This window comes from Coregonus lavaretus (assembly GCF_964263955.1).
Source record: "Coregonus lavaretus genome assembly, chromosome: 39".
Classification (NCBI taxonomy): domain Eukaryota; kingdom Metazoa; phylum Chordata; class Actinopteri; order Salmoniformes; family Salmonidae; genus Coregonus; species Coregonus lavaretus.
In genome coordinates, this window is record NC_140026.1 from 16,379,275 (window position 1) to 16,402,986 (window position 23,712).

The 23,712-nt window shown below is 43.0% G+C and overlaps 1 protein-coding gene across 1 annotated transcript in view; it reads right to left on the reverse strand.

The window, feature by feature from the left end:
• LOC311112601 (adhesion G protein-coupled receptor L3-like) overlaps positions 1–23,712 on the reverse strand; it is a gene marked incomplete at its 5' end in the record, with an annotated part of 228,768 nt that overhangs the window by 21,439 nt on the left and 183,617 nt on the right. Inside the window, 4 exons of the mRNA XM_084155747.1 lie at positions 610–701; positions 1,466–1,532; positions 6,590–6,810; positions 20,751–20,960. Of these exons, the coding sequence (XP_084011873.1) occupies positions 610–701; positions 1,466–1,532; positions 6,590–6,810; positions 20,751–20,960 (590 nt within the window). The remainder of the gene's footprint in view (positions 1–609; positions 702–1,465; positions 1,533–6,589; positions 6,811–20,750; positions 20,961–23,712) is intronic.

The window sequence follows — 23,712 nt, forward strand, 5'->3', positions numbered from 1 at the left end:
TCAAAGTCTAGGTTTATTATGACGTACATAACATCAATTGTTCATTATCATTTGGTTGTTTTGGCAGATTTTATGCAAAAGTGACTTACAGTTAACATATGTTCAGTATATGTGGCCCATGCGGGGATCGAACCCACAACCCAAGGGGTGTATTCATCCCACTGATTCTGTTGCAAAATGGTTCCTAAACGGAAGCAAACGGAACGAAGCAGGGAGGGACCTATCTCAATATGTCCAATAGAAACTATTGTTTTAGTTTCAAAACGGAACGTTGAATCAACCCCTGTTGTTACCAGCACCATGCTCTAACACAGGGTTTCCCAGACTCGGTCCCCCCCTGGGTGCACATTTTCGTTTTTGCCCTAGGTCTACTACACAGCTGATTCAAATAACCAACTCAACATCAATCTTTGATGATTTGAATCAGCTGTGTAGTGCTAGGGGGGAAAACTAAACGTGCACCAAGGGGGGGCCCCAGGACAGAGTTTGGGAAACCCTGCTCTAACACACTGAGCCATCGGAACCTGGTCTGCCATACCAATGTACTAATTTCCACGTACTAGTGTCATGTCTGGAAGGTCTCAATGCCTGAAAGGACGAGTGACTTACTTGATGTTGTCGAGGCAACCCGAGTCGGGTTTGAGGATGGCGGTGTGGTGGAACATCTTGTACAGCGCGATGCCTAGGAATATTACGTTGAGCTGGGAGAGATGGATGAAAGAGAGGAGGTGGATGAAAGAAAGAAGAGAGCACAGCTGAAATGGAGTATGTGTGTTGTTGATGCTTTCATTCATTTTAAAAAATCGGGGGAGACATCGTTACAGTTAAGTTGAGTATGTAGTGTCGAAACAAAATGTGGTTTCCCACTTTGCCAAGTAGAGCACAAAATGATATGAAAATTGTATTACAGTATAACTACCACATATAGAAGTATAGTGCCATGTTGTACTTGACAATAAAGTTGAACTTGAACTAGTTGGGCCCTGATCAATGCAATGGCTGGAGTCTGTCCTAAATGAATTCACTAAACATGCAGTTAACCAGAGGAAGCAAACTAAATTTGGGACTGATATATTTACAACTGTTTGCAGTTCTCCAAACTGCACTTATCAGGACTGAAATAATGTCAAACAAAACAACACATATAGGTAGAAATACCATATGGAGCATCAGAATTCTTGCTGTTATAATTTCTTATGCCTCAAACATGAATCAGCTAAAATGTCATTGTGGACCAGCGGTAAAGATATCTCAAGATGGTATTGCCCCCAAAAAATTACACAAATTTGAAAGCTAACTCATACTACACTGTGCTGGGGAAGTAACATTCAGCTAATTGAGCCACCGTCTGAATCAGTTAGTCGGTTTCGCATGTTAAGCTCTCTCTTGACCATTTAAGCGGTGCCCTGAGGTGCTAAGTAAGGTTAATGAGATAGTATGCTAGTGGGGAAGTAGGGACGCTTACCATAATTATCAAGGTTGCCGGTCCTATGAAGCTCCAAATGAAGTAGGTGTCCAGTCGAAGCCAGCACCTGGAGGAGCGGAACAAGACATAAGAGAGAGAGGAAGAGAGAGAGAGAAAGGACGAGAGGAGAGAAAAGAGGGAGAGGGAGATGGAGAGAGAGAGAGACGCACAGGACATACATCAACATGGAGGCTGGAGTGACACCGAGAAATGAGCACTTCAAACACAGTGCCGCAAGGGAGTAGGTGAGTTATGACCGTTACATGAGGGTTTGGAGGGAGGATATGGGGGGTTTCAGTGTCATAACTTCTTATAGGCTGTGATGGTCACAACAGAGTCATCAAAGGACAGAGTTACAAAAATTTAATGTGGCTCCGGGGTGAAGTTTCCCCTAAGTAGCCTAGCAGTTAAGAGCGTTGGGCCAGTAACCGAAAGTTTACTGGTTCGAATCCCAGCGCCGACTAGGTGAAAAATCTGTCGATGTGCCCTTGAGAAAGGCACTTAACCCTAATTGCTCCTGTAAGTTGCTCTGGATAAGTGTCTGCTAAATGACTAAAATATATTTTAGATTTGTACCCAATCCTAACCTTAACCATTAGTGGAGAAAAAGCTCAACTACCTCAGGATCAGCGTCAACTTCACCATACTTCTCTAATATGATCCTGTGTGCAGCTGGTATGTTCATTAGGTTAGAGGTTAATTCCATATCAGGAATAGAATAGTACCACAGAAATACAATTGATGCTTCGAAACGTTTGCACAGAAAATAATAGGCAATTCTGAACTTCTTAATTGAATTCCATCCCCTTAATTGAATTCGATCCCCAACTCAACCCCTGATTTGACTGACTTTAAATGGAATGGACCTCAACCATACACACACTAATACAATTTTCACACTATTGTGCCGACCCAAACCATACTTTGCTGGCTCAGATATATTTTCTTTTCACATTAAAGTGGATGTCTTACCAGGCCAGCTCAGTACAACTTGGCTCAGCTCGGCAGTGTGAAAAGTGCCATAGAGACTTAGATGAACTATCCAGCCTCATCATGTTAACCAATGAACCACCCTCACTCTGACATTACCATATTAACTATGCAACACCGTGTGCTTGCTTGACTTCTCCATGGCAGTTACTGTACGCTAGTTGGTTGATCGAAAGCTACGGGTCCAGATATGAGACAGCATGGGAGCAGATATGGGATGAAGGTGATACTGGGAAGTCGAATGACAAAAATGAAGTTGATTCATGACATTCCGGCTAAATTATTAATAGTTTAATCTCCGCCGCTGCTAGATAGACCTCCATTTTTGGCCATCGGAAATTACAGTTTCCTACTCTGTTGTCATTTGGATGACAAAGAGGCAAAATGGAAGAGGCAGCGAATTAGCCGTAATTCAATAACATTTTAAGGCAGATTGATGTGTGAAGAGGAATGCGCACTTAGCTTCGGACAGCACAGGCCATACTCGAACACTGGGAGGAAACCCGACAATGCAACTCAATATTTAATTTTAACTTGTCACCTCATATCCCGGACTACGATAGTGAGTGTTCAAAAAGACATTAAGTCCTGAAAAGAGATTAATTTTTCTTACATTCATTTCATGAACATTTTCACACAGGATGGCCCTAATGGAATTTTTCCCAGCGTTTCAACTGTATAAAGTGTTGGTAGTGTTATTTGACTTGCAGTGAAAAGCTCAAAAGCCTTGGCCGAGTTTTTGCTAATACTTCACACACCAACATTCTCTAGCACAGACCGATGCTTTGATAAAAGTCAAAGAATATAGCCAGAATATACAGAGACAGAAAACAATGCATGCATCCCAAATGGCACCCTATGAGCCCTATGGGTCCTGGTCAAAAGCAGTGCACTATATAGGGAATATAGCTCTTATCAAGAGATAAGAGATGCTGTAAACACACACACACACACACACACACACACACACACACAACCATCAAATGTTTCCTAAGTAGTCATTATAAATTCTGCTGAAAGCGCAATTATTTTTGTATTTTGTCAGATCACAGAAAAGCAGATTTATTTAAAAGGCAATGGCTGTCATTTCTGGTGAGTGCGTGAGCCAGCAAGCCTCTCTGCCTCCTCTCCTCTCCAGTCATGTCAGAGTTCTGTTTTGCCTTTTGAGCCTATCTATTTTTGCTTGTGTCGTTCTGACGCTGCATTGGTGGCAACCTCCTCAGAATCCTTTTGGAATAGAAACCCGGGTCCTCTGATCCCCGCTAAGACAGTGTAGCGTTTTCTCTCCCAACGTCTAGTGTTGGGTATTCATGTCGGTGACACTGATTCACAGCAACTTGACACATTAGTTTAGCTCAAAGAGACACTTTGGAGAGAGGGGAGAGAAACGCGCTACCGAGACGAGATAACTTTAAGAGACTTTAAGTCACGCATGAGGACTTCTCTCTCATGAAGGGCTCCAGGTACGCCAAGGTGTCTACATGCAGTTTGTCTGTTGCAAAATGGAGAGAGAGAGGCCCTTAAAGATTTAAACTGTCATTATTAATGTCAGATAAATGATCAAGTAAAGGATTTATGGTGAAATGTGAGCTTTGTGCCTTTTTGGTAAGGCATTATTGCAATGTCATTTGTGAATATGAAGTGAGTTCATCTTCTTATGGTATATCATTTACAGTAGAATAGTAAAAACCCAAACCTTGTGCTGTTTTATGAATAAATGCACTTTCCATACACAGATATTGTCTATAGCAACGAACACAATCTAACAATATAGTCAAAGAACACACTGGCAATGAATGTTGAGTATCCTAGATTGTTCATTTAGATTTTCAGTAAACAGTTGATGATAACGGATTGTGGAATCAATTGGAACAAAAGCCAGCATTCAAGTAGCTACTCAAGAAACAGAAACACATACTTATAACACATCTATTGTTCTGTGTAAACTCCTGACCAAAATAACCCCCAGAACAGCCTAAATGGGACTACACAAAGCAATGCGTTCTCATTAACTTGAGAACTCCCGAGTGGCGCAGCGGTCTAAGGCACTGCATCTCAGCGCTAGAGGCGTCACTACATACCCTGGTTCGTTTCCAGGCTGTATCACAACCGGCCGTGATTGGGAGTCCCATAGGGCGGCACACAATTGGCCCAGCATCGTCCGGGTTAGGGTTTGGCCGGGGTAGGCCGTCATTGTAAAATCTAAATGGCCATTTATAATTTTATTCAGGCGGAATATGGAGCGGTGCGACACTCAAACCCCTCCCCCACCTAGCTGAGCATGTCACGCCCTGTCCCTTCCCCAATCCCTCACGGCTGCATGTAATTGGTCCACCAGTGGCTCAGCTTTAATTATTCACATGATGCTGTGTCGGCAGGCAGTGGCAGCTATCGCCTCTATCCATCACCAATAACTATGGCTCCTGCAACCTGCAAATGCACTGTCTAATATTTGTGGTGTGTGTGTACCTGGTGTATGTGTGTGTGTGTATGTGGTGTGTATGTGTATGATGAACATCTCATGAGCAAACTGCTTATGCTGGTTCATATTATTTTTAGATTGGCTACAGATTTAGTGAAAGAGGAACGGTGTCACTGTGTTATTGTTAGGAAGGCTGGTTTATAAATCAAATAATTTCTTGAGTATCTTCTGCAGGGAAACATAAGAACCTATGAAGACTACGGTCTCGCCGTCTCCATTTCTCGCTCCGTCTCCATCTAGCGCTTTCTTTCCTCTCTCCATCTATTGCTCCCTCAGTCAATTGGAAGTTATGTGAATGCTAAAGACGCTAACCACAATGGCTTGACATTCACACGGCTAAGGCTAGCGTTTGAGCTTGCATTTTCCACTGTTAAACATTTTGTCAAGTCAGCAGAAGTTCTGTTTTAGAATAACCGCTCAGGTCCATTAAGGAGTGATGAGGAGCATTAGTTATTGCAGCAACGCCAAATATATATCTTTAAAGGCTAACGATGACCACAAACTGTTTTTATTCAATAAAATGAGTCAGCCGAATCAGTGTGGCTGTGTGAATATGATAATTAAACTGACTAACTAAATGTGCAAATCAAATGTAGTGTTATGACAGGAGTTTTCCTTGTCTAGGTGACGTGATGAGGAACAACTCTGTGCCCTTGTTATAGTCTACAAGATGTTTATATTTCAGGTCACATGTTCAGGAAACCCCCTATCATGGTATCATCTGGGTCCGTATTCATAGTGTCTCAGAGTAGGAGTGCTGATCAACCAAATGTATTTATAAAGTATTTTTACATCAGCAGATCTCACAAAGTGCTTATACAGAAACCCATCCTAAAACCCCAAAGAGAAAGCAACGCAGATGTAGAAGGGGGGGAGTCCTGATCCTACATCAGCACTCCTACTCTGAGACATTATGAATACAGGCCCTACTCTAAAACTGAAGAAGAACTTCCAAAAAACCAAACAGAATGGCACAGCAGAATGGCACTATGTCTCAACAGCCGTTAAACAAACAAACACCCAGAACAGCCATACTGAACACATCACAACCATATTGAATAGTTCAGATATGGCCAACAGCCTGGCATTGTGTATCATAAGATGGTGCTGGTCGTACGGATGATGACTTCTTTGAACAAGCAATTTTTTTATTTTTTTTTGAATACAATAAGTTAAGATGTTATTATAATATATGCCATTTAGCAGACACTTTTACTGATTTCTTATATGGGTGGCGCCAGCAGGAATCGAACCCACAATCCTTGGCATTGCAAGAGCCATGCTCTACCAACTGAGCCACACAGGACCATATGGGCTATGCAATCAGCAGCCTTGTCTCCAAGTAAGAGCTTGTCTAGAAGTGTTTCCCAAACTGGTCCTAAGGACCCCCTGTCGTTTCACATATTTGTTCAATTAGAATCCAAGCACACCAGATTCGACAAATCAAGGGCTTGCTGATTGGTTGACATTTGAATCAGGTGTGCCAGTACTGGACAATATAAAATAGAGGAACACACGGTGCTTGCGTAGAGGTTTGAGTAACACTGCTTTAGAATCTAGACCTTAGAAGTGAATGGGTTAATGGAGGGCATGACATGGTCCTAACGACAGGGTTCCTACAGCGAGGTTCTAACGATGGGGTAAATACTCACACTCGATCCGTGCCGTAGCTCCGGTAGTCCACGGCGGCCGACACAGCCACAATGAGCGCGGGCACGCCGTAGCCCACCAGGTAGAAGTAGCGTTTGCGCGAGTGCTCGCTCTCAAACACCTCCACCAGCATAATGTAGAGCTGCACGCCCTCCAGGAACATCCAGGTGAAGGCAGCCAGGAAGAAGAAGTGGAGCAGGGCGGCGAACACAGCACAGGCAATCTGAGGAGGGGAGGGGAGACAGTACAGGTCACAGATCAATGTGTTTGGCTTAAAGACTGACAGAATACGTGTCGATGTGCAGAAAAAATTCCAAGAACAATATGGAGGACAGGTGTTACTCTCTCATGATTATATTCATATTGTTAAAACATTTCCTTGAATTTTATTTTCTATTATTAAAAAGCCCTTTAGTGCCGAAATGTCAGTCTCATGCATTTGACAAGGTAATAGAACATAGATAAACAAGGACAGGATAGCCAACACTGCGCATGCACACACACACACACACACACACACACACACACACACACACACACACACACACAGTGTACTTGCAACGACTGTAATTGATCAGATTATTGGAGCAATTGGTCACACGCGAGGTACTTTGTTGAACGGTCATTGAAATTGGTTTCAATTAAATTACTTTCAGGTTCAGTGGCCATCACTGCAATAAGGAGAGAGTGATCTTTAAATTGCCCAGTGAATCAAGACCATCACATCTTATGATAGGGAAGAGTAGAGGGCAAAAGCACATTCTGAAAACGTTCATCTGTTGAGTACGGTCCACATTCATGAGAGCAGGTGTGTGTGTGTATTTCTGTGCCTGTCAATGTACTAATTGTGGAACATACTTTCCATTGCATCCCTCACACACACACACACACACACACACACACACACACACACACACACTTTCACTCCTCTAACTCCTCTCACCCCCCTCCCTACTGCACCCTGTTGATAATGACGGTGCCCTGAGTGCAGAGCTCTACCAGGTACCTACTACAGCTCAGCTCTTTACAACCCAGCTGCAGCCATTAAAAACAGTGGGGGGGGGGGCATATTGATCGCCTAATCCAGATTATCCGCAGCGTTTAGAGATCAGTCTACTGCTCTACATCGTGACGGGAGGTTTAGTGCAGAGGCAGGTAGTGGAAAGGGGGGAAAGGGAGTGGGTGAGGGGGAGCGTGTTGTGTGTGTGTGTGGTCATTTGATAGAAACATAGGAGCTTGAGCTGTGTCAGGTGAAGTAACAGGGTGGAACTGGGAGAACCAGGGGGACTGGGGGGAACTTGCTGAAGGAATATTTGTGAGAGATGCTGAGAAAACACTAGAAGAGAGCAAAGTCAGTGTTGGCTATAGGTATCCCATGGTGTTAATTATCATTGTGTTTGTGTGTGTATATATATATATATATATATATATATATATATATATATATATATATATATATATGACACACACAGACAAATATACAGTGCATTCGGAAACTATTACAGCCTCGAGTCTTCTTGGGTATGACGCTACAAGCTTGGCACACCTGTATTTGGGGAGTTTCTCCCATTCTTCTCTGCAGATCCCCTCAAGCGCTGTCAGGTTGGATGGGGAGCGTCGCTGCACAGACATTTTCAGGTCTCTCCAGAGATGTTCAATCATGTTTAATTCCGGGCTCTGGCAGGGCCACTCACGGACATTCAGAGACTTGTCCCGAAGCCAATCCTGCATTGTCTTGGCTGTGTGCTTAGGGTCGTTGTCCTGTTGGAAGGTGAACCTTCACCCCAGTCTGAGGTCCTGAGCGCTCTAGAGCAGGTTTTCATCAAGGTTCTCTATGTACATCGCTCCGTTCATCTTTCCCTCGATCCTGACTAGTCTCCCAGTCCCTGCCGCTGAAAAACATCCCCTCAGCATGATGCTGCCACCACCATGCTTCACCGTAGGGATGGTGACAGGTTTCCTCTAGAAGTGACGCTTGGCATTCAGGCCTAAGACTTCAATCTTGGTTTCATCAGACCAGAGAATCTTGTTTCTCATGGTCTGAGGAGTCTTTAGGTGCCTTTTGACAAACTCCAAGCGGTATTTCATGTGCCTTTTACTGAGGAGTGGCTTCCGTCTGGCCACTCTACCATATAGGCCTGATTGGTGGAGTGCTGCAGAGATGGTTGTCCTTCTGGAAGGTTCTCCCATCTCCACAGAGGAACTCTGGAGCTCTGTCAGAGTGACCATCGGGTTCTTGGTCACCTCCCTGACCAAGGCCCTTCTCCCCCAATTGCTCAGTTTGGCAGGGCGGCCAGCTCTAGGAAGAGTCTTGGTGGTTCCAAACTTTTCCATTTAAGAATGATGGAGGCCACTGTGTTCTTGGGGACCTTCAATGCTGCAGAAATGTTTTGGCACCCTTCCCAAGGTCTGTGCCTCGACACAATCCTGTCTCGGAGCTCTACGGACAATTCCTTCGACCTCATGGCTTGGTTTTTGCTCTGACATGCACTGTCAACAGTGAGACTTATATAGACAGGTGTGTGCTTTCCAAATCATGTCCAATCAATTGAATTTACCACAGGTGGACTCCAATCAAGTTGTAGGAACATCTCAATGATGATCAATGGAAACAGGATGCATCTGAGCTCAATTTTGAGTCTCATAGCAAAGGTTCTGAATACTTATGTAAATAAGGTATGTCTGCTTTTTTTTATAGATTTGCTACAATTTCTAAAAACCTGCTTTTGCTTTGTCATTACGGGGTATTGTGTGTAGATTGATGAGGATTATTATTATTTTTAATCCATTTTAGAATAAGGCTGTAAAATAACAAAATGTGGAAAAAGTCAAGGGGTCTGAATACTTTCCGAATACAGTACCAGTCAAAAGTTTGGACACACCTACTCATTCCAGGGTATTTCTTAAATTTTATTATTTTCTACAATGAGAATAATAGTGAAAACATCAAAACTATGAAATAACACATATGGAATCATGTAGTAACCAAAAAAGTGTTAAACAAATCAAAATATATTTTATATTTGAGATTCTTCAAATAGCCACCCTTTTCCTTCATGACAGCTTTGCACACTTATGACATTCTCTCAACCAGCTTCATGAGGTAATCACTTGGAATGCATTAAAATTAACAGGTGTGCCTTCTTAAAAAATAATTTGTGGAATTTATTTCCTTCTTAATGCATTTGAGCCAATCAGTTGTGTTGTGACAAGGTAGGGGTGGTATACCGAAGATAGCCCTATTTGGTAAAAGACCAAGTCCATATTATGGCAAGAACAGCTCAAATAAGCAACGTGAAACGACAGTACATCATTACTTTATGACATGAAGGTCAATCAATAAGGAACATGTCAAGAACTTTGAAAGATTCTTCAAGTGCAGTCGCAAAAACCATCAAGCACTATGATGAAACTGGCTCTCATGAGGACCGCCACAGGAATGGAAGACCCAGAGTTACCTCTGCTGCAGAGGATAAGTTCATTAGAGTTACCAGCCTCAGATATTGCAGCCCAAATAAATGCTTCACAGAGTTCAAGTAACAGACACATCTCAACATTAACTGTTCAGAGGGGACTGTGTGAATCAGGCCTTCATGGTCGAATTGCTGCAAATAAACCACTACTAAAGGACACCAATAAGAAGAAGAGAACTGCTTGGGCCAAGAAACACGAGCAATGGACATTAGACCGGTGGAAAGGTGTCCTTTGGTCTCGAGTCCAAATTTCAGATTTTCGGTTCCAACCGCCGTGTCTTTGTGAGACGCGGTGTGGGTGAACTGATGATCTCTGCATGTGTAGTTCCCACCGTAAAGCATGGAGGAGGAGGTGTTATGGTGTGGGGGTGCTTTGCTGGTGACACAGTCTGTGATTTATTTAGAATTCAAGGCACACTTAACCAGCATGGCAACCACAGCATTCCTCAGCGAAATGCCATCCGATCTGGTTTGGGCTTATTGGGACTATAATTTGTTTTCAACAAGACAATGACCCAACACACCTCCAGTTTAAGGGCTATTTTACCAAGAAGGAGAGTGATGGAGTGCTGCATCAGATGACCTGGTCTCAACAATTCCCCGACCTCAACCCAATTGAGATGGTTTGGGATGAGTTGGACCGCAGAGTGAAGAAGAATCAGCCAACAAGTGCTCAGCATATGTGGGAACACCTTCAAGACGGTTGGAAAAGCATTCCAGGTGAAGCTGGTTGAGAGAATTACAAGAGTGTGCACAGCTGTCATCAAGGCAAAGGGTGGCTATTTGAAGAACCTCAAATATAAAATATATTTTGAATTGTTTAACACTTTTTTGGTTACTACATGATTCCCTATGTGTTATTTCATAGTTTTGATGTCTTCACTATTATTTTACAATGTAGAACATAGTAAAAATAAAGAAAACCCTTGAATGAGTAGGTGTTCTAAAACTTTTGACCGATAGTGTGTGTATACAGTGGGGAGAACAAGTATTTGATACACTGCCGATTTTGCAGGTTTTCCTACTTACAAAGCATGTAGAGGTCTGTACTTTTTATCATAGGTACACTTCAACTGTGAGAGACGGAATCTAAAACAAAAATCACATTGTATGATTTTTAAGTAATTAATTTGCATTTTATTGCATGACATAAGTATTTGATACATCAGAAAAGCAGAACTTAATATTTGGTACAGAAACCTTTGTTTGCAATTACAGAGATCATACGTTTCCTGTAAGTCTTGACCAGGTTTGCACACACTGCAGCAGGGATTTTGGCCCACTCCTCCATACAGACCTTCTCCAGATCCTTCAGGTTTCGGGGCTGTCGCTGGACAATACAGACTTTCAGCTCCCTCCAAAGATTTTCTATTGGGTTCAGGTCTGGAGACTGGCTAGGTCACTCCAGGACCTTGAGATGCTTCTTACGGAGCCACTCCTTAGTTGCCCTGGCTGTGTGTTTCGGGTCGTTGTCATGCTGGAAGACCCAGCCACGACCCATCTTCAATGCTCTTACTGAGGGAAGGAGGTTGTTGGCCAAGATCTCGCGATACATGGCCCCATCCATCCTCCCCTCAATACGGTGCAGTCGTCCTGTCCCCTTTGCAGAAAAGCATCCCCAAATAATTATATTTCCACCTCCATGCTTCACGGTTGGGATGGTGTTCTTGGGGTTGTACTCATCCTTCTTCTTCCTCCAAACATGGCGAGTGGAGTTTAGACCAAAAAGCTCTATTTTTGTCTCATCAGACCACATGACCTTCTCCCATTCCTCCTCTGGATCATCCAGATGGTCATTGGCAAACTTCAGATGGGCCTGGACATGCGCTGGATTGAGCAGGACCTTGCGTGCGCTGAAGGATTTTAATCCATGACGGCGTAGTGTGTTACTAATGGTTTTCTTTGAGACTGTGGTCCCAGCTCTCTTCAGATCATTGACCAGGTCCTGCCGTGTAGTTCTGGGCTGATCCCAGTAGTAGGAAAACTTGCAAAATTGGCAGTGTATCAAATACTTGTTCTCCCCACTGTATATATATAAACTCAGCAAAAAAAGGACCACATGTAACAACACCTGCACAGGATCGGTACTTCCGAACATCACATCTGCGGGACAGGTACAGGACGGCAACAACAACTGCCCGAGTTACACCAGGAACGCACTATCCCTCCATCAGTGCTCAGACTGTCTGCAGTAGACTGAGAGAGGCTGGACTGAGGGCTTGTAGGCCTGTTGTAAGGCAGGTCCTCAACAGACATCACCGGCAACAACGTCGCCTATGGGCACAAACCCACCGTCGCTGGACCAGACAGGACTGACAAAAAGTGCTCTTACTGACGAGTCGCGGTTTTGTCTCACCAGGGGTGATGTTCGGATTCCCGTTTATCGTCGAAGGAATAAGTGTTACACCGAGGCCTGTACTCTGGAGCGGGATCGATTTGGAGGTGGAGGGTCAGTCATGGTCTAGGGCGTTGTGTCACAGCATCATCGGACTGAGCTTGTTGTCATTGCAGGCAATTTCAACTCTGTGCGTTACAGGGAAGACATCCTCCTCCCTCATGTGGTACCTTTCCTGCAGGCTCATCCTGACATGACCCTCCAGCATGACAATGCCACCAGCCATACTGCTCGTTCTGTGCGTGATTTCCTACAAGACAGGAATGTCAATGTTCTGCCATGACCAGCGAAGAGCACAAATCTCAATCCCATTGAGCACGTCTGGGACCTGTTGGATCGGAGTGAGGCCTAAGGCCATTCCCCCCAAAGATGTCTGGGAACTTGCAGGTGCCTTGGTGGAAGAGTGGAGTAACATCGCACAGCAAGAACTGGCAAATCTGGTGCAGTCCATGAGGAGGAGATGCAATGCAGTACTTAACGTAGCTGGTGGCCACACCAGATACTGACTGTTACTTTTGATTTTGACCCCCTTCTTTGTTCAGGGACACATTATTCCATTTATGTTAGCCACATGTCTGTGTAACTTGTTCAGTTCATGTCTCAGTTGTTGAATCTTGTTATGTTCATACAAATATTTACACATGTTAAGTTTGCTGAAAATAAACGCAGTTGACAGTGAGAGGACGTTTCTTTTTTTGCTGAGTTTATACACAGTTGAAGTCGGAAGTTTACATACAATTAGGTTGGAGTCATTAAAACTAGTTTTTCAACCACTCCACACATTTCTTGTTAACAAACTATAGTTTTGGCAAGTCGGATAGGACATCTACTTTGTGCATGATACAAGTAATCTTTCCAGCAATTGTTTACAGACAGATTATTTCACATATAATTCACTATATCACAATTCCAGTGGGGTCAGAAGTGTACATACACTAAGTTGACTGTGCCTTTAAACAGCTTGGAAAATTCCAGATAATGATGTCATGGCTTTAGAAGCTTCTGATAGGCTAATTGACATCATTTGAGTCAATTAGAGGTGTACCTGTGGATTTATTTCAAGGTCTACCTTCAAACTCAGTGCCTCTTTGCTTGACATCATGGGGAAATCAAAAGAAATCAGCCAAGACCTCAGAAAAACAATTGTAGACCTCCACAAGTCTGGTTAATCCTTGGGAGCAATTTCCAAACTTCTGAAGGCACCACGTTCATCTGTACAAACAATAGTACGCAAGTATAAACACCATGGGACCACGCAGTCATCATACCGCTTCTGTCTCCTAGAGATGAACGTACTTTGGTGCGAAAAGTGCAAATCAATCCCAGAACAACAGCAAAGGACCTTGTGAAGATGCTGGAGGAAACAGGTACAAAAGTATCTATATCCATAGTAAAACAAGTCCTATATCGACATAACCTGAAAGGCCGCTCAGCAAGGAAGAAGCCACTGCTCCAAAACCGCCATAAAAAAGCCAGACTACGGTTTGCAACTGCACATGGGGACAAAGATCTTACTTTTTGGAGAAGTGTCCTCTGGTCTGATGAAACAAAAATAAAACTGTTTGGCCATAATGGCCCATAATTGGCCCTCATCGTTATGTTTTGAGGAAAAAGGGAGTTCTTGCAAGCCAAAGAACACCATCCCAACCGTGAAGCACAGGGGTAGCAGCATCATGCTGTGGGGGTGCTTTGCTGCAGGAGGGACTGGTGCACTTCACAAAATAGATGGCGTCATGAGGAAGGAAAATTATATGGATATATTGAAGCAACATCTCAAGACATCAGTCAGGAAGTTAAAGCTTGGTCGCAAATGGGTCTTCTAAATGGACAATGACCCCAAGCATACTTCCAAAGTTGTGGCAAAATGGCTTAAGGACAACAAAGTCAAGGTATTGGAGTGGCCATCACAAAGCCCTGACCTCAATCCTATAGAACATTTGTGGGCAGAACTGAAAAGGCGTGTGCGAGCAAGGAGGCCTACAAACCTGACTCCGTTACACCAGCTCTGTCAGGACGAATGGGCCAAAATTCACCCAACTTATTGTGGGAAGCTTGTGGAAGTCTACCCGAAACGTTTGACCCAAGTTAAACAATTTAAAGGCAATGCTACCAAATACTAATTGAGTGTATGTACACTTTTGACTCACTGGGAATGTGATGAAATAAATAAAAGCTGAAATAAATCATTTTCTCTACTATTATTCTGACATTTCACATTCTTAAAATAAAGTGGTGATCCTAACTGACCTAAAACAGGGAATTTTTACTAGGATTAAATGTCAGGAATTGTGAAAAACTTAGTTTAAATGTATTTGGCTAAGGTGTATGTAAACTTCCGACTTCAACTGTATATATATATATATATATTTTTTTTAACGTAAATGAAAGGTGTTTGTGCCACCTACGCTGAGCACCTTCTATAGTTCTCTCCTTCATACACGTGATTAATTAATATCAATACATTCTATACATTATTTAATTGATAATGCCCGAGAAGCCGGTGTTTGGAGGATATATTGGCACGGGTGTTGTTGTATACAACAGGTTACCAACATATTCAAATAATGACTTACATATTTGAATTAGAAAATGTATTTTGATGTATTTATTCATACTATTTCATCCTTCCACAAGATATAGTCCCGATACAAATCTAGGGTTGCTACCCAAGCCAGCTGGTCGTTCGTTCTATCGGTTCGGTGACCAGTCGTTCAGTCTTTTTGTTCTGTATCTATGGTAGTAGTCGTTCTAAATGTTCTATTGCCATACTGGCTGGCAATGTTCTTATCCCTTGCTTGCTAGCTAGCCAACTACGGCTAATTTACCGTCATGTCAAACAGTGCAGCCAGAATAACAACAGTAGCTGCATTTGCATTTGCTTAAGCTGTTTTCTAGTGACATTTATGTGGATACATTCATAACAATGAGCAAATGATGCATGCTTTCAGCTGGCATAGAAAATGTGCTCTCGCGTCACGACACTGTTGTTCAGAGGAGCTAGCCAACCACACAGATAACACAATAATGTCAAAATGAAGCTGGAAAGATTGCAAACCAGCTACACTTCGTTTCGTTTTACCTGTTTTCTTTTGACATTTTTGTATATATCCATAAAATGATGCTGATTCATGATTGACTGGCTGTCTCATCCCGACCCTTACACGTTCATTACTATGGGATAGCTGGAGATCGAATTTCAATACTAAAACAATGTTGCAAATGTCAAGGTTTATACAAATCTCCGCTATTGAAAACCAATTGCTATTCTAAAAGAAATGGGAGATGATGTCTAAATGCTTTTTAGAGTGGATATCAAGTTTATAAATTGTCTGGTTGGGCTGATGAGACAGTTGATTGCGCAGTGAGATGGAACAGAATAAACAGGCATTTTAATGCCGGTGGTAACTTGTGGAATAGACACCGGCTGGAATGCGGTTTTAACCAATGAGCATTCAGGATTAGACCCACCCGTTCTATAAATTCCAAAAACAAGTTGAGGAACCTTTACTGTGCTACTCATAACCATTGCTACATACAGCTTCAAAACAGAACACTTCCAAATCTATAGCATCATCTATGTTCTCATGTTCACTTGAGGTGTCCAAATTAGAACAGACTAAGGGTAATTATATTTGTTCTAGAGGAAACACACTCAACCGTTTGCAACGTTCACTTATTCCAATTATGATAACAGACATAATTTAGATCCATTGTACAACATGCCTTTTACTTCAGCTTTTCGCCCTTCAAATACCCAGATGCCCTAGTAAGTATCCACTAAAACCTTGATGTTCCAGTGGACTGCTGAATTGCTTTCCCGAGTGTAACTGGCCATCAAGAGATGAGAGCCTTGGTGAAGCTCACACTGAATGCTTAAGTATCAGACATCTTTTTTAACAAGATCCAGGCATAAAGTACTGCGTAAAGTCAGGACTGCGAAATAAAAACAATTTAACTGATAAGATTATACTGCAATAGGAAGACGTGAGCATAACGATTCAACAGGGTTAAGAGCTTTTCTCATTTCCTAAATTCTTGGCTAAGCCCATATTTGTTTAGTACTAGCCTTTTACTGTGTTTTACCAGGGTTTGTGTGTGAACTGAATAACCTTGAAGCAAAAGTTTAAATATAAGGAATGTAAAATTATACCTGGCTAAAGGCCCAGCGCAGTAAAAAATATGATTTTCCTGTGTTTTATAAATATATTACCACACTATGAGGTTGGAATAATACTGTGAAATTGTGAAAATGATGATAATGCCCTTTTAGTATAAGAGCGGTTCGAATGTTTTGGTGGAATGGAGTTTTGGCCTGCCTGGTGACATCACCAGGCGATAAATTAGTTAATAGACCAATAAGAAAAGGTTCCAAACCTCTCTGCCAATAACAGCTAGTTTTCAGTTTCCCCCTCCCCACTCCAAGACAGTCCTAGCAACATTCTTGTTTGAGAAATTGCTCATTGCTAATAAGCTACACTACATGACCAAACGTATGCGGACATACAGTGAGGGAAAAAAGTATTTGATCCCCTGCTGATTTTGTACGTTTGCCCACTGACAAAGAATTGTTCAGTTTATAATTTTAATGGTAGGTTTATTTGAACAGTGAGACACAGAATAACAACAAAAAAATCCAGAAAAACGCATGTCAAAAATTTTGTAAATTGATTTGCATTTTAATGAGGGAAATAAGTATTTGACCCCCTCTCAATCAGAAAGATTTCTGGCTCCTAGGTGTCTTTTATACAGGTAATGAGCTGAGATTAGGAGCACATTCTTAAAGGGAGTGCTCCTAATCTCAGCTTGTTACCTGTATAAACGACACCTGTCCACAGAAGTAATCAATCAATCAGATTCCAAACTCTCCACCATGGCCAAGACCAAAGAGCTCTCCAAGGATGTCAGGGACAAGATTGTAGACCTACACAAGGCTGGAATGGGCTACAAGACCATCGCCAAGCAGCTTGGTGAGAAGGTGACAACAGTTGGTGCGATTATTCCCAAATGGAAGAAACACAAAAGAACTGTCAATCTCCCTCGGGCTCCATGCAAGATCTCACCTCGTGGAGTTGCAATGATCATGAGAACGGTGAGGAATCAGCCCAGAACTACATGGGAGGATATTGTCAATGATCTCAAGGCAGCTGGGACCATAGTCACCAAGAAAACAATTGGTAACACACTACGCCGTGAAGGACTGAAATCCTGCAGCGCCCGCAAGGTCCCCCTGCTCAAGAAAGCACATATACAGGCCCGTCTGAAGTTTGCCAATGAACATATGAATGATTCAGAGGAGAACTGGGTGAAAGTGTTGTGGTCAGATGAGACCAAAATCGAGCTCTTTGGCATCAACTCAACTCGCCGTGTTTGGAGGAGGAGGAATGCTGCCTATGACCCCAAGAACACCATCCCCACCGTCAAACATGGAGGTGGAAACATTATGCTTTGGGGGTGTTTTTCTGCTAAGGGGACAGGACAACTTCACCGCATCAAAGGGACGATGGACGGGGCCATGTACCGTCAAATTTTGGGTGAGAACCTCCTTCCCTCAGCCAGGGCATTGAAAATGGGTCGTGGATGGGTATTCCAGCATGACAATGACCCAAAACACACGGCCAAGGCAACAAAGGAGTGGCTCAAGAAGAAGCACATTAAGGTCCTGGAGTGGCCTAGCCAGTCTCCAGACCTTAATCCCATAGAAAATCTGTGGAGGGAGCTGAAGGTTCGAGTTGCCAAACGTCAGCCTTGAAACCTTAATGACTTGGAGAAGATCTGCAAAGATGAGTGGGACAAAATCCCTCCTGAGATGTGTGCAAACCTGGTGGCCAACTACAAGATGGCATGAAAATGTGTCACCAATGTGTTTTGGCAAGGTAACAAATTGAGCTACGGAAAGGGCCACAGATGGCTGTAAAAGGCACTATGGGTAATCTATTAAAGGCACAGTGCAGTCAAAAACTAGATTTTCCTGTGTTGTGTATAAACCCTGAGTATACAAAAGATTAAGAACACCTGCTCTTTCCATGACAGACTGACCAGGTGAATCCAGGTGAAAGATATGATCCCTTATTGATGTCACTTGTTAAATCCACTTCGATTAGTGTAGATGAAGGGGAGGAGACAGGTTAACAAAGGATTTTGACGTCTGACCTCTGTGATTGCCAACAAGGGTTTTGCCACCAAGTACTAAGTCATGTTTTGCAGAGGGGTCAAATACTTATTTCCCTCATTAAAATGCAAATCAATTTATAACAGTTTTGACATGCGTTTTTCTGGATTTTTTTGTTGTTATTCTGTCTCTCACTGTTCAATTAAACCTACCATTACAATTTTAGACTGATCATGTCTTTGTCAGTGGGCAAACTTACAAAATCAGCAGGGGATCAAATACTTTTTTCCCTCACTGTATATACATGTCAAACATCTCATTCCAAAATCATGGGCATTAATATGGAGTTGGTCCCCCCCTTTGCTGCTATAATAGCCTCCACTCTTTTGGGAAGCCTTCCCACTAGATGTCGGAATATTGCTGCAGGGACTTGCTTCCATTCAGCCACAAGAGCATTAGTGAGTTTGGGCACTGATGTTGGGCGATTAGTCCTGGCTCGCAGTCGGTGTTCCAATTCAATTCATCGTTCGATGGGGTTGAGGTCAGGGCTTTGCGCAAGCCAGTCAAGTTCTTCCACACCGATCTCGACAAACCATTTCTATATGGACCTCGCTTTGTGCACAGGGGCATTGTCATGCTGAAACAGGAAAGGGCCTTCCCCAAACTGTTGCCACAAAGTTGGAAGCACAGAATCGTCTAGAATATTTCCCTTCACTGGAACTAAGGGGCCTAGCCTGAACCATGAAAAACAGCCCCAGATCCTCCTCCACCAAACTTTACAGTTGGCACTATGCATTGGGGCAGGTAGCGTTCTCCTGGCATCTGCCCAAACCCAGATTAGTCCGTCGGACTGCCAGATGGTGAAGCGTGATTCATCACTCCAGAGAACGTGTTTACACTGCTCCAGAGTCCAATGGCGGCGAGCTTTACACCACTCCAGCCAACGCTTTGCATTGCACATGGTGATCTTAGGCATGTGGCTGCTCAGCCATGGAAACGCATTTCATGAAGCTCCTAACAAACAATTATTGTGCTGACGTTGCTTCCAGAGGCAGTTTGGAACTTGGTAGTGTGTGTTGCAACCGAGGACAGATGATTTTTACGTGCTAGGCGCTTCAGCACTCGGCGGTCCCGTTCTGTGAGCTTGTGTGGCCTACCACTTTGCGGCTGAGCCGTTGTTTTTCCTAGACGTTTCCACTTCACAATAACAGCCCGTACAGTTGACCAGGGCAGCTCTAGCAAGGCAGAAATTTGACGAACTGACTTGTTGGAAAGTTGGCATCCAATGACGGTGCCACGTTGAAAGTCACTGAGCTCTTCAGTAAGGCCATTCTACTGCCAATGTTTGTCTATGGAGATTGCATGGCTGTGTGCTCAATTGTATACACCTGTCAACAACAGGTGTGGCTGAAATAGCTGAACCCACAAATTTGAAGGGGTGTCCACATACTTTTGTATATATAGTGTATTTTTTGTCTGTTTTCGACCATGTTAATTGAAAACAATCACAGTAAGGTACATAAATGTTACACAGAAATGATTTGATATTGAGATAAAAACAGCTGCATTGGACCTTTAACTACTGTCTCTAGCTGTTACCTGTGGACCCACTATCAAATGCTTAGTTACTGCAGTGGGACTTGGTGTTACTGATAGTACGATAGGCAGGTGACCTTATATACAGAGCACAGTGCCATGTCTGATTTAGACCGGATGAACCAGGTGTGTAGCCTTTCTAGTCAATCAGTAACACTAATAGATCAAATAAGCGCCAGTTTGAAATGAAAGCACATGGGCACTTTGGCCCCAAAGGGACTAGATCTGACACCCTGGATTCATTTCAATAGTTCAATTTGGCTCCCTCTCCTCCTTTCCTTTATCAGAGAACTGATTTGGGAGACAGGTGATAGATCAAAGATCAGACTTAAATCCCAAACAGACTTCTGCCTCGTTGCTTTCACTGCATTTTCAGATTAGTGCAGATAAAGAAGACAAGACGAGGGGGAGCAACTTTAGACTATTGAGATGAAGCCCCCCAGACTCGCTCAAAAGTAGAAACCGCACCAACTTTTCAGACAGACAAAGCGACACAACCCTAGGCCCTCCACTAACACACTGCTCTCATTGAAAACCATTGTGGGCTGTGTTTTCTGCGCATCATTTGTCCAGCTTGGGAATGTTCTTACCGGTTGGTCAGCTCGGTTGATCCCCACCAGGAAGAGGGACTCTGCTATGAAGAGGCTGATGCAGAGGTTCTTGTGGATGGTGTTGCGGTCGCTCTGGAGACCCCGGAAGAAGCAGAAGGTGAACAAGCTGATGAGCAGGCAGACCAGAGAGAGCAGGATGCCAACCCACGTGATCACGTCCAACAGCATGTCATGGACCGGGTCTGTATTCTGGGAAAGGGTACAAAATAAGAAATGCATTAGATGAGATTACTGGATAGGAGTAGAAGGTGCTCCACCAACATGAGACGAGGCGCAAACGAAAAATGGTATGAACATTAGGAAGGAATAGGCGCAACTGTCGCTCACAACCAAAAAACCCAGATGAGATTAATGGAATGTAATATAATTCTTGAGGGTATTTATGTTGTAACATTATAACTACACTACATTCTGTATTGAATCAAATAAAATCACTGGCCAAAATGACTGTCCCAGTGTTGACAATATGATTACCATCTGAGAATATGATAAGATATAAGGGTATTTTTGAGTTATTGATAACTAAAATTACACTCAACTATATCTTCACTAATAAACTAAAAAAAAGATTAAACTGCCTTTTGGTAGGACACCATCGACCTCTCCACAAAATGACCTAGCTGTCACAGATAGGACCACAGGTGGTAATGTGGAAATGGCATGAAAATGTGTCACCAATGTGTTTTGGCAAGGTAACAAATTGAGCTACGGAAAGGGCCACAGATGGCTGTAAAAGGCACTATGGGTAATCTATTAAAGGCCCAGTGCAGTCAAAAACTAGATTTTCCTGTGTTGTGTATAAACCCTGAGTATACAAAAGATTAAGAACACCTGCTCTTTCCATGACAGACTGACCAGGTGAATCCAGGTGAAAGCTATGATCCCTTACTGATGTCACTTGTTAAATCCACTTCGATTAGTGTAGATGAAGGGGAGGAGACAGGTTAACAAAGGATTTTGAAGCATTGAGGCATGGATTGTGTATGTGTACCATTCAGAGGGTGAATGGGCAAGACAAATTATTTAAGTGCCTTTGAATGGTGTTTGGTAGTAGGTGCCAGGCGCACCGGTTTGTGTCAAGAACTGCAATGCTGCTGGGTTTTTCACGCTCAACAGTTTCTCGTGTGCATCAAGAATGGTCCACCACCCAAAAGACATCCAGTTAACTTGACACAACTGTGGGAAGCATTGGAGCCTGCTTCCCCGTGGAACGCTTTCGACACCTTGTAGAGTCCATTCCTTGACGAATTGACGCTGTTCTGAGGGCAAAAGGGAGGGGGGGAGTGCAACTCAATATTAGGAAGGTATTCCTAATGTTTGGTATACTCAGTGTATATTTCCACACAATAATTCTGTGAAATTGTGAAAATGATGAGAATGCCCTTTTAGTGTCGAGCTGTTTGAAAAGACTGCCTGAAATTCCAGCCTGTTTTGATGGAATGTAGATTTGGTCTGCCTGGCGACATCACCAGGCGGCATAAGATAATAGACCAATAAGAACGAGAGTTTCAAACCTCTCTGCCAATAACAGCTCGTCTAATTTGGCCCCTCACTCAGACCTCTCCCAGACAGTCCTAGCAAAATTCTTGCATGAGAAATTGCTCTTCGCTGAGAAGGGTACATTCCCAGACAGTTCCCAGGATTAAAAAAGTACCCTGGTAATGACAAATACCTGTATTTACAGTAAATAATGAGCAACTATGATGCCACAGCAACCATGAAAGGTGAAATCCACAGCAAACCATAATCCAAAAGCATGCAGGCCTTTGCTCTTATCATAAAGTTCCCTTATGGCACCATTATTGTCCTCATCAATCAGTTATGCCCCCATCAATAACACAGCGAATTCCATTTTCAAGATATAGAACTTTCAAAATACAGAAATACAGCTGGCAAAACGCAGCATCATATGATGCAAACTACATCAAACTTGATCGCTGACATGCAAAACATTTTGGGACTATGTCAACAATAACTAATGAAACAAATACCAGAAGATAGTTTTTTGGGGTGGAGTTTTCCTTTAAAACAAGGCTTTGTTAAAAAAAAAAAAAAGTAAAAGAAGCCAGTACCCAGCTTTAAACTGACTGCTGTCCCTGCTGGATTCGTAGAACCATCAGGGGGGAACTTGACGTTTGCGGAGTCGACTTTGATCACACAGGTAACACTTAAGAATAGTAACACTAAAAAGTAGAAATACATTTCTCTAAAGCTATAGCTATTGGCCAGTAGTATACCACACTGCATCCTACTGCTGGCTTGCCTCTGAAGCTAAGTTGGTTCTGGTTGGGCCCTGGATGAGAGACCAGATGCTGCTGGACGTGGTGTTGGAAGGCCAGTAGGACGCACTCTTTCCTCTGGTCTAAAATAAAATATCCCAATGTCCCAGGGCAGTGATTGGGGACATTGCCCTGTGTACAGTGCCGTCTTTCGGACGGGACGTTAAATGGGTGTCCTGACTCTCTGGTCACTAAAGATCCCATGGCACTTATCGTAAGAGTAGGGGTGTTAACCGCGGTGTCCTGGCTAAATTCCCAATCTGGCCCTCATACCATCATAGCCAACTAATCATCCCCAGCTTCCAATTGGCTCATTCATCCCCCTTCCTCTCCCCTGTAACCATTCCCGAGGTCATTGCTGTAAATGAGAATGTGTTCTCAGTCAACTTACCTGGTAAAATAGGGAGAGAAAAAAAAAAGAGACTGTTTTTCTTCTCAATAGCCTTCAGCTGTGATGAACATGACAGCAAATTGTATTTACATGGTGTTTCCTGAGGATGTCAGTTTTGTAGAGCAGATATTCAATCACTCAAAATGTGTGTGTGTGCATGTGCAATTTCAAAGGCCTGTGCTTACACAACAGTCCTCAAGGACAATATCAGTGAGTCACAGCTAGAGAATGCGCCTCTCACTGTTTTCTTACTGGAAGCACACAGTATTAG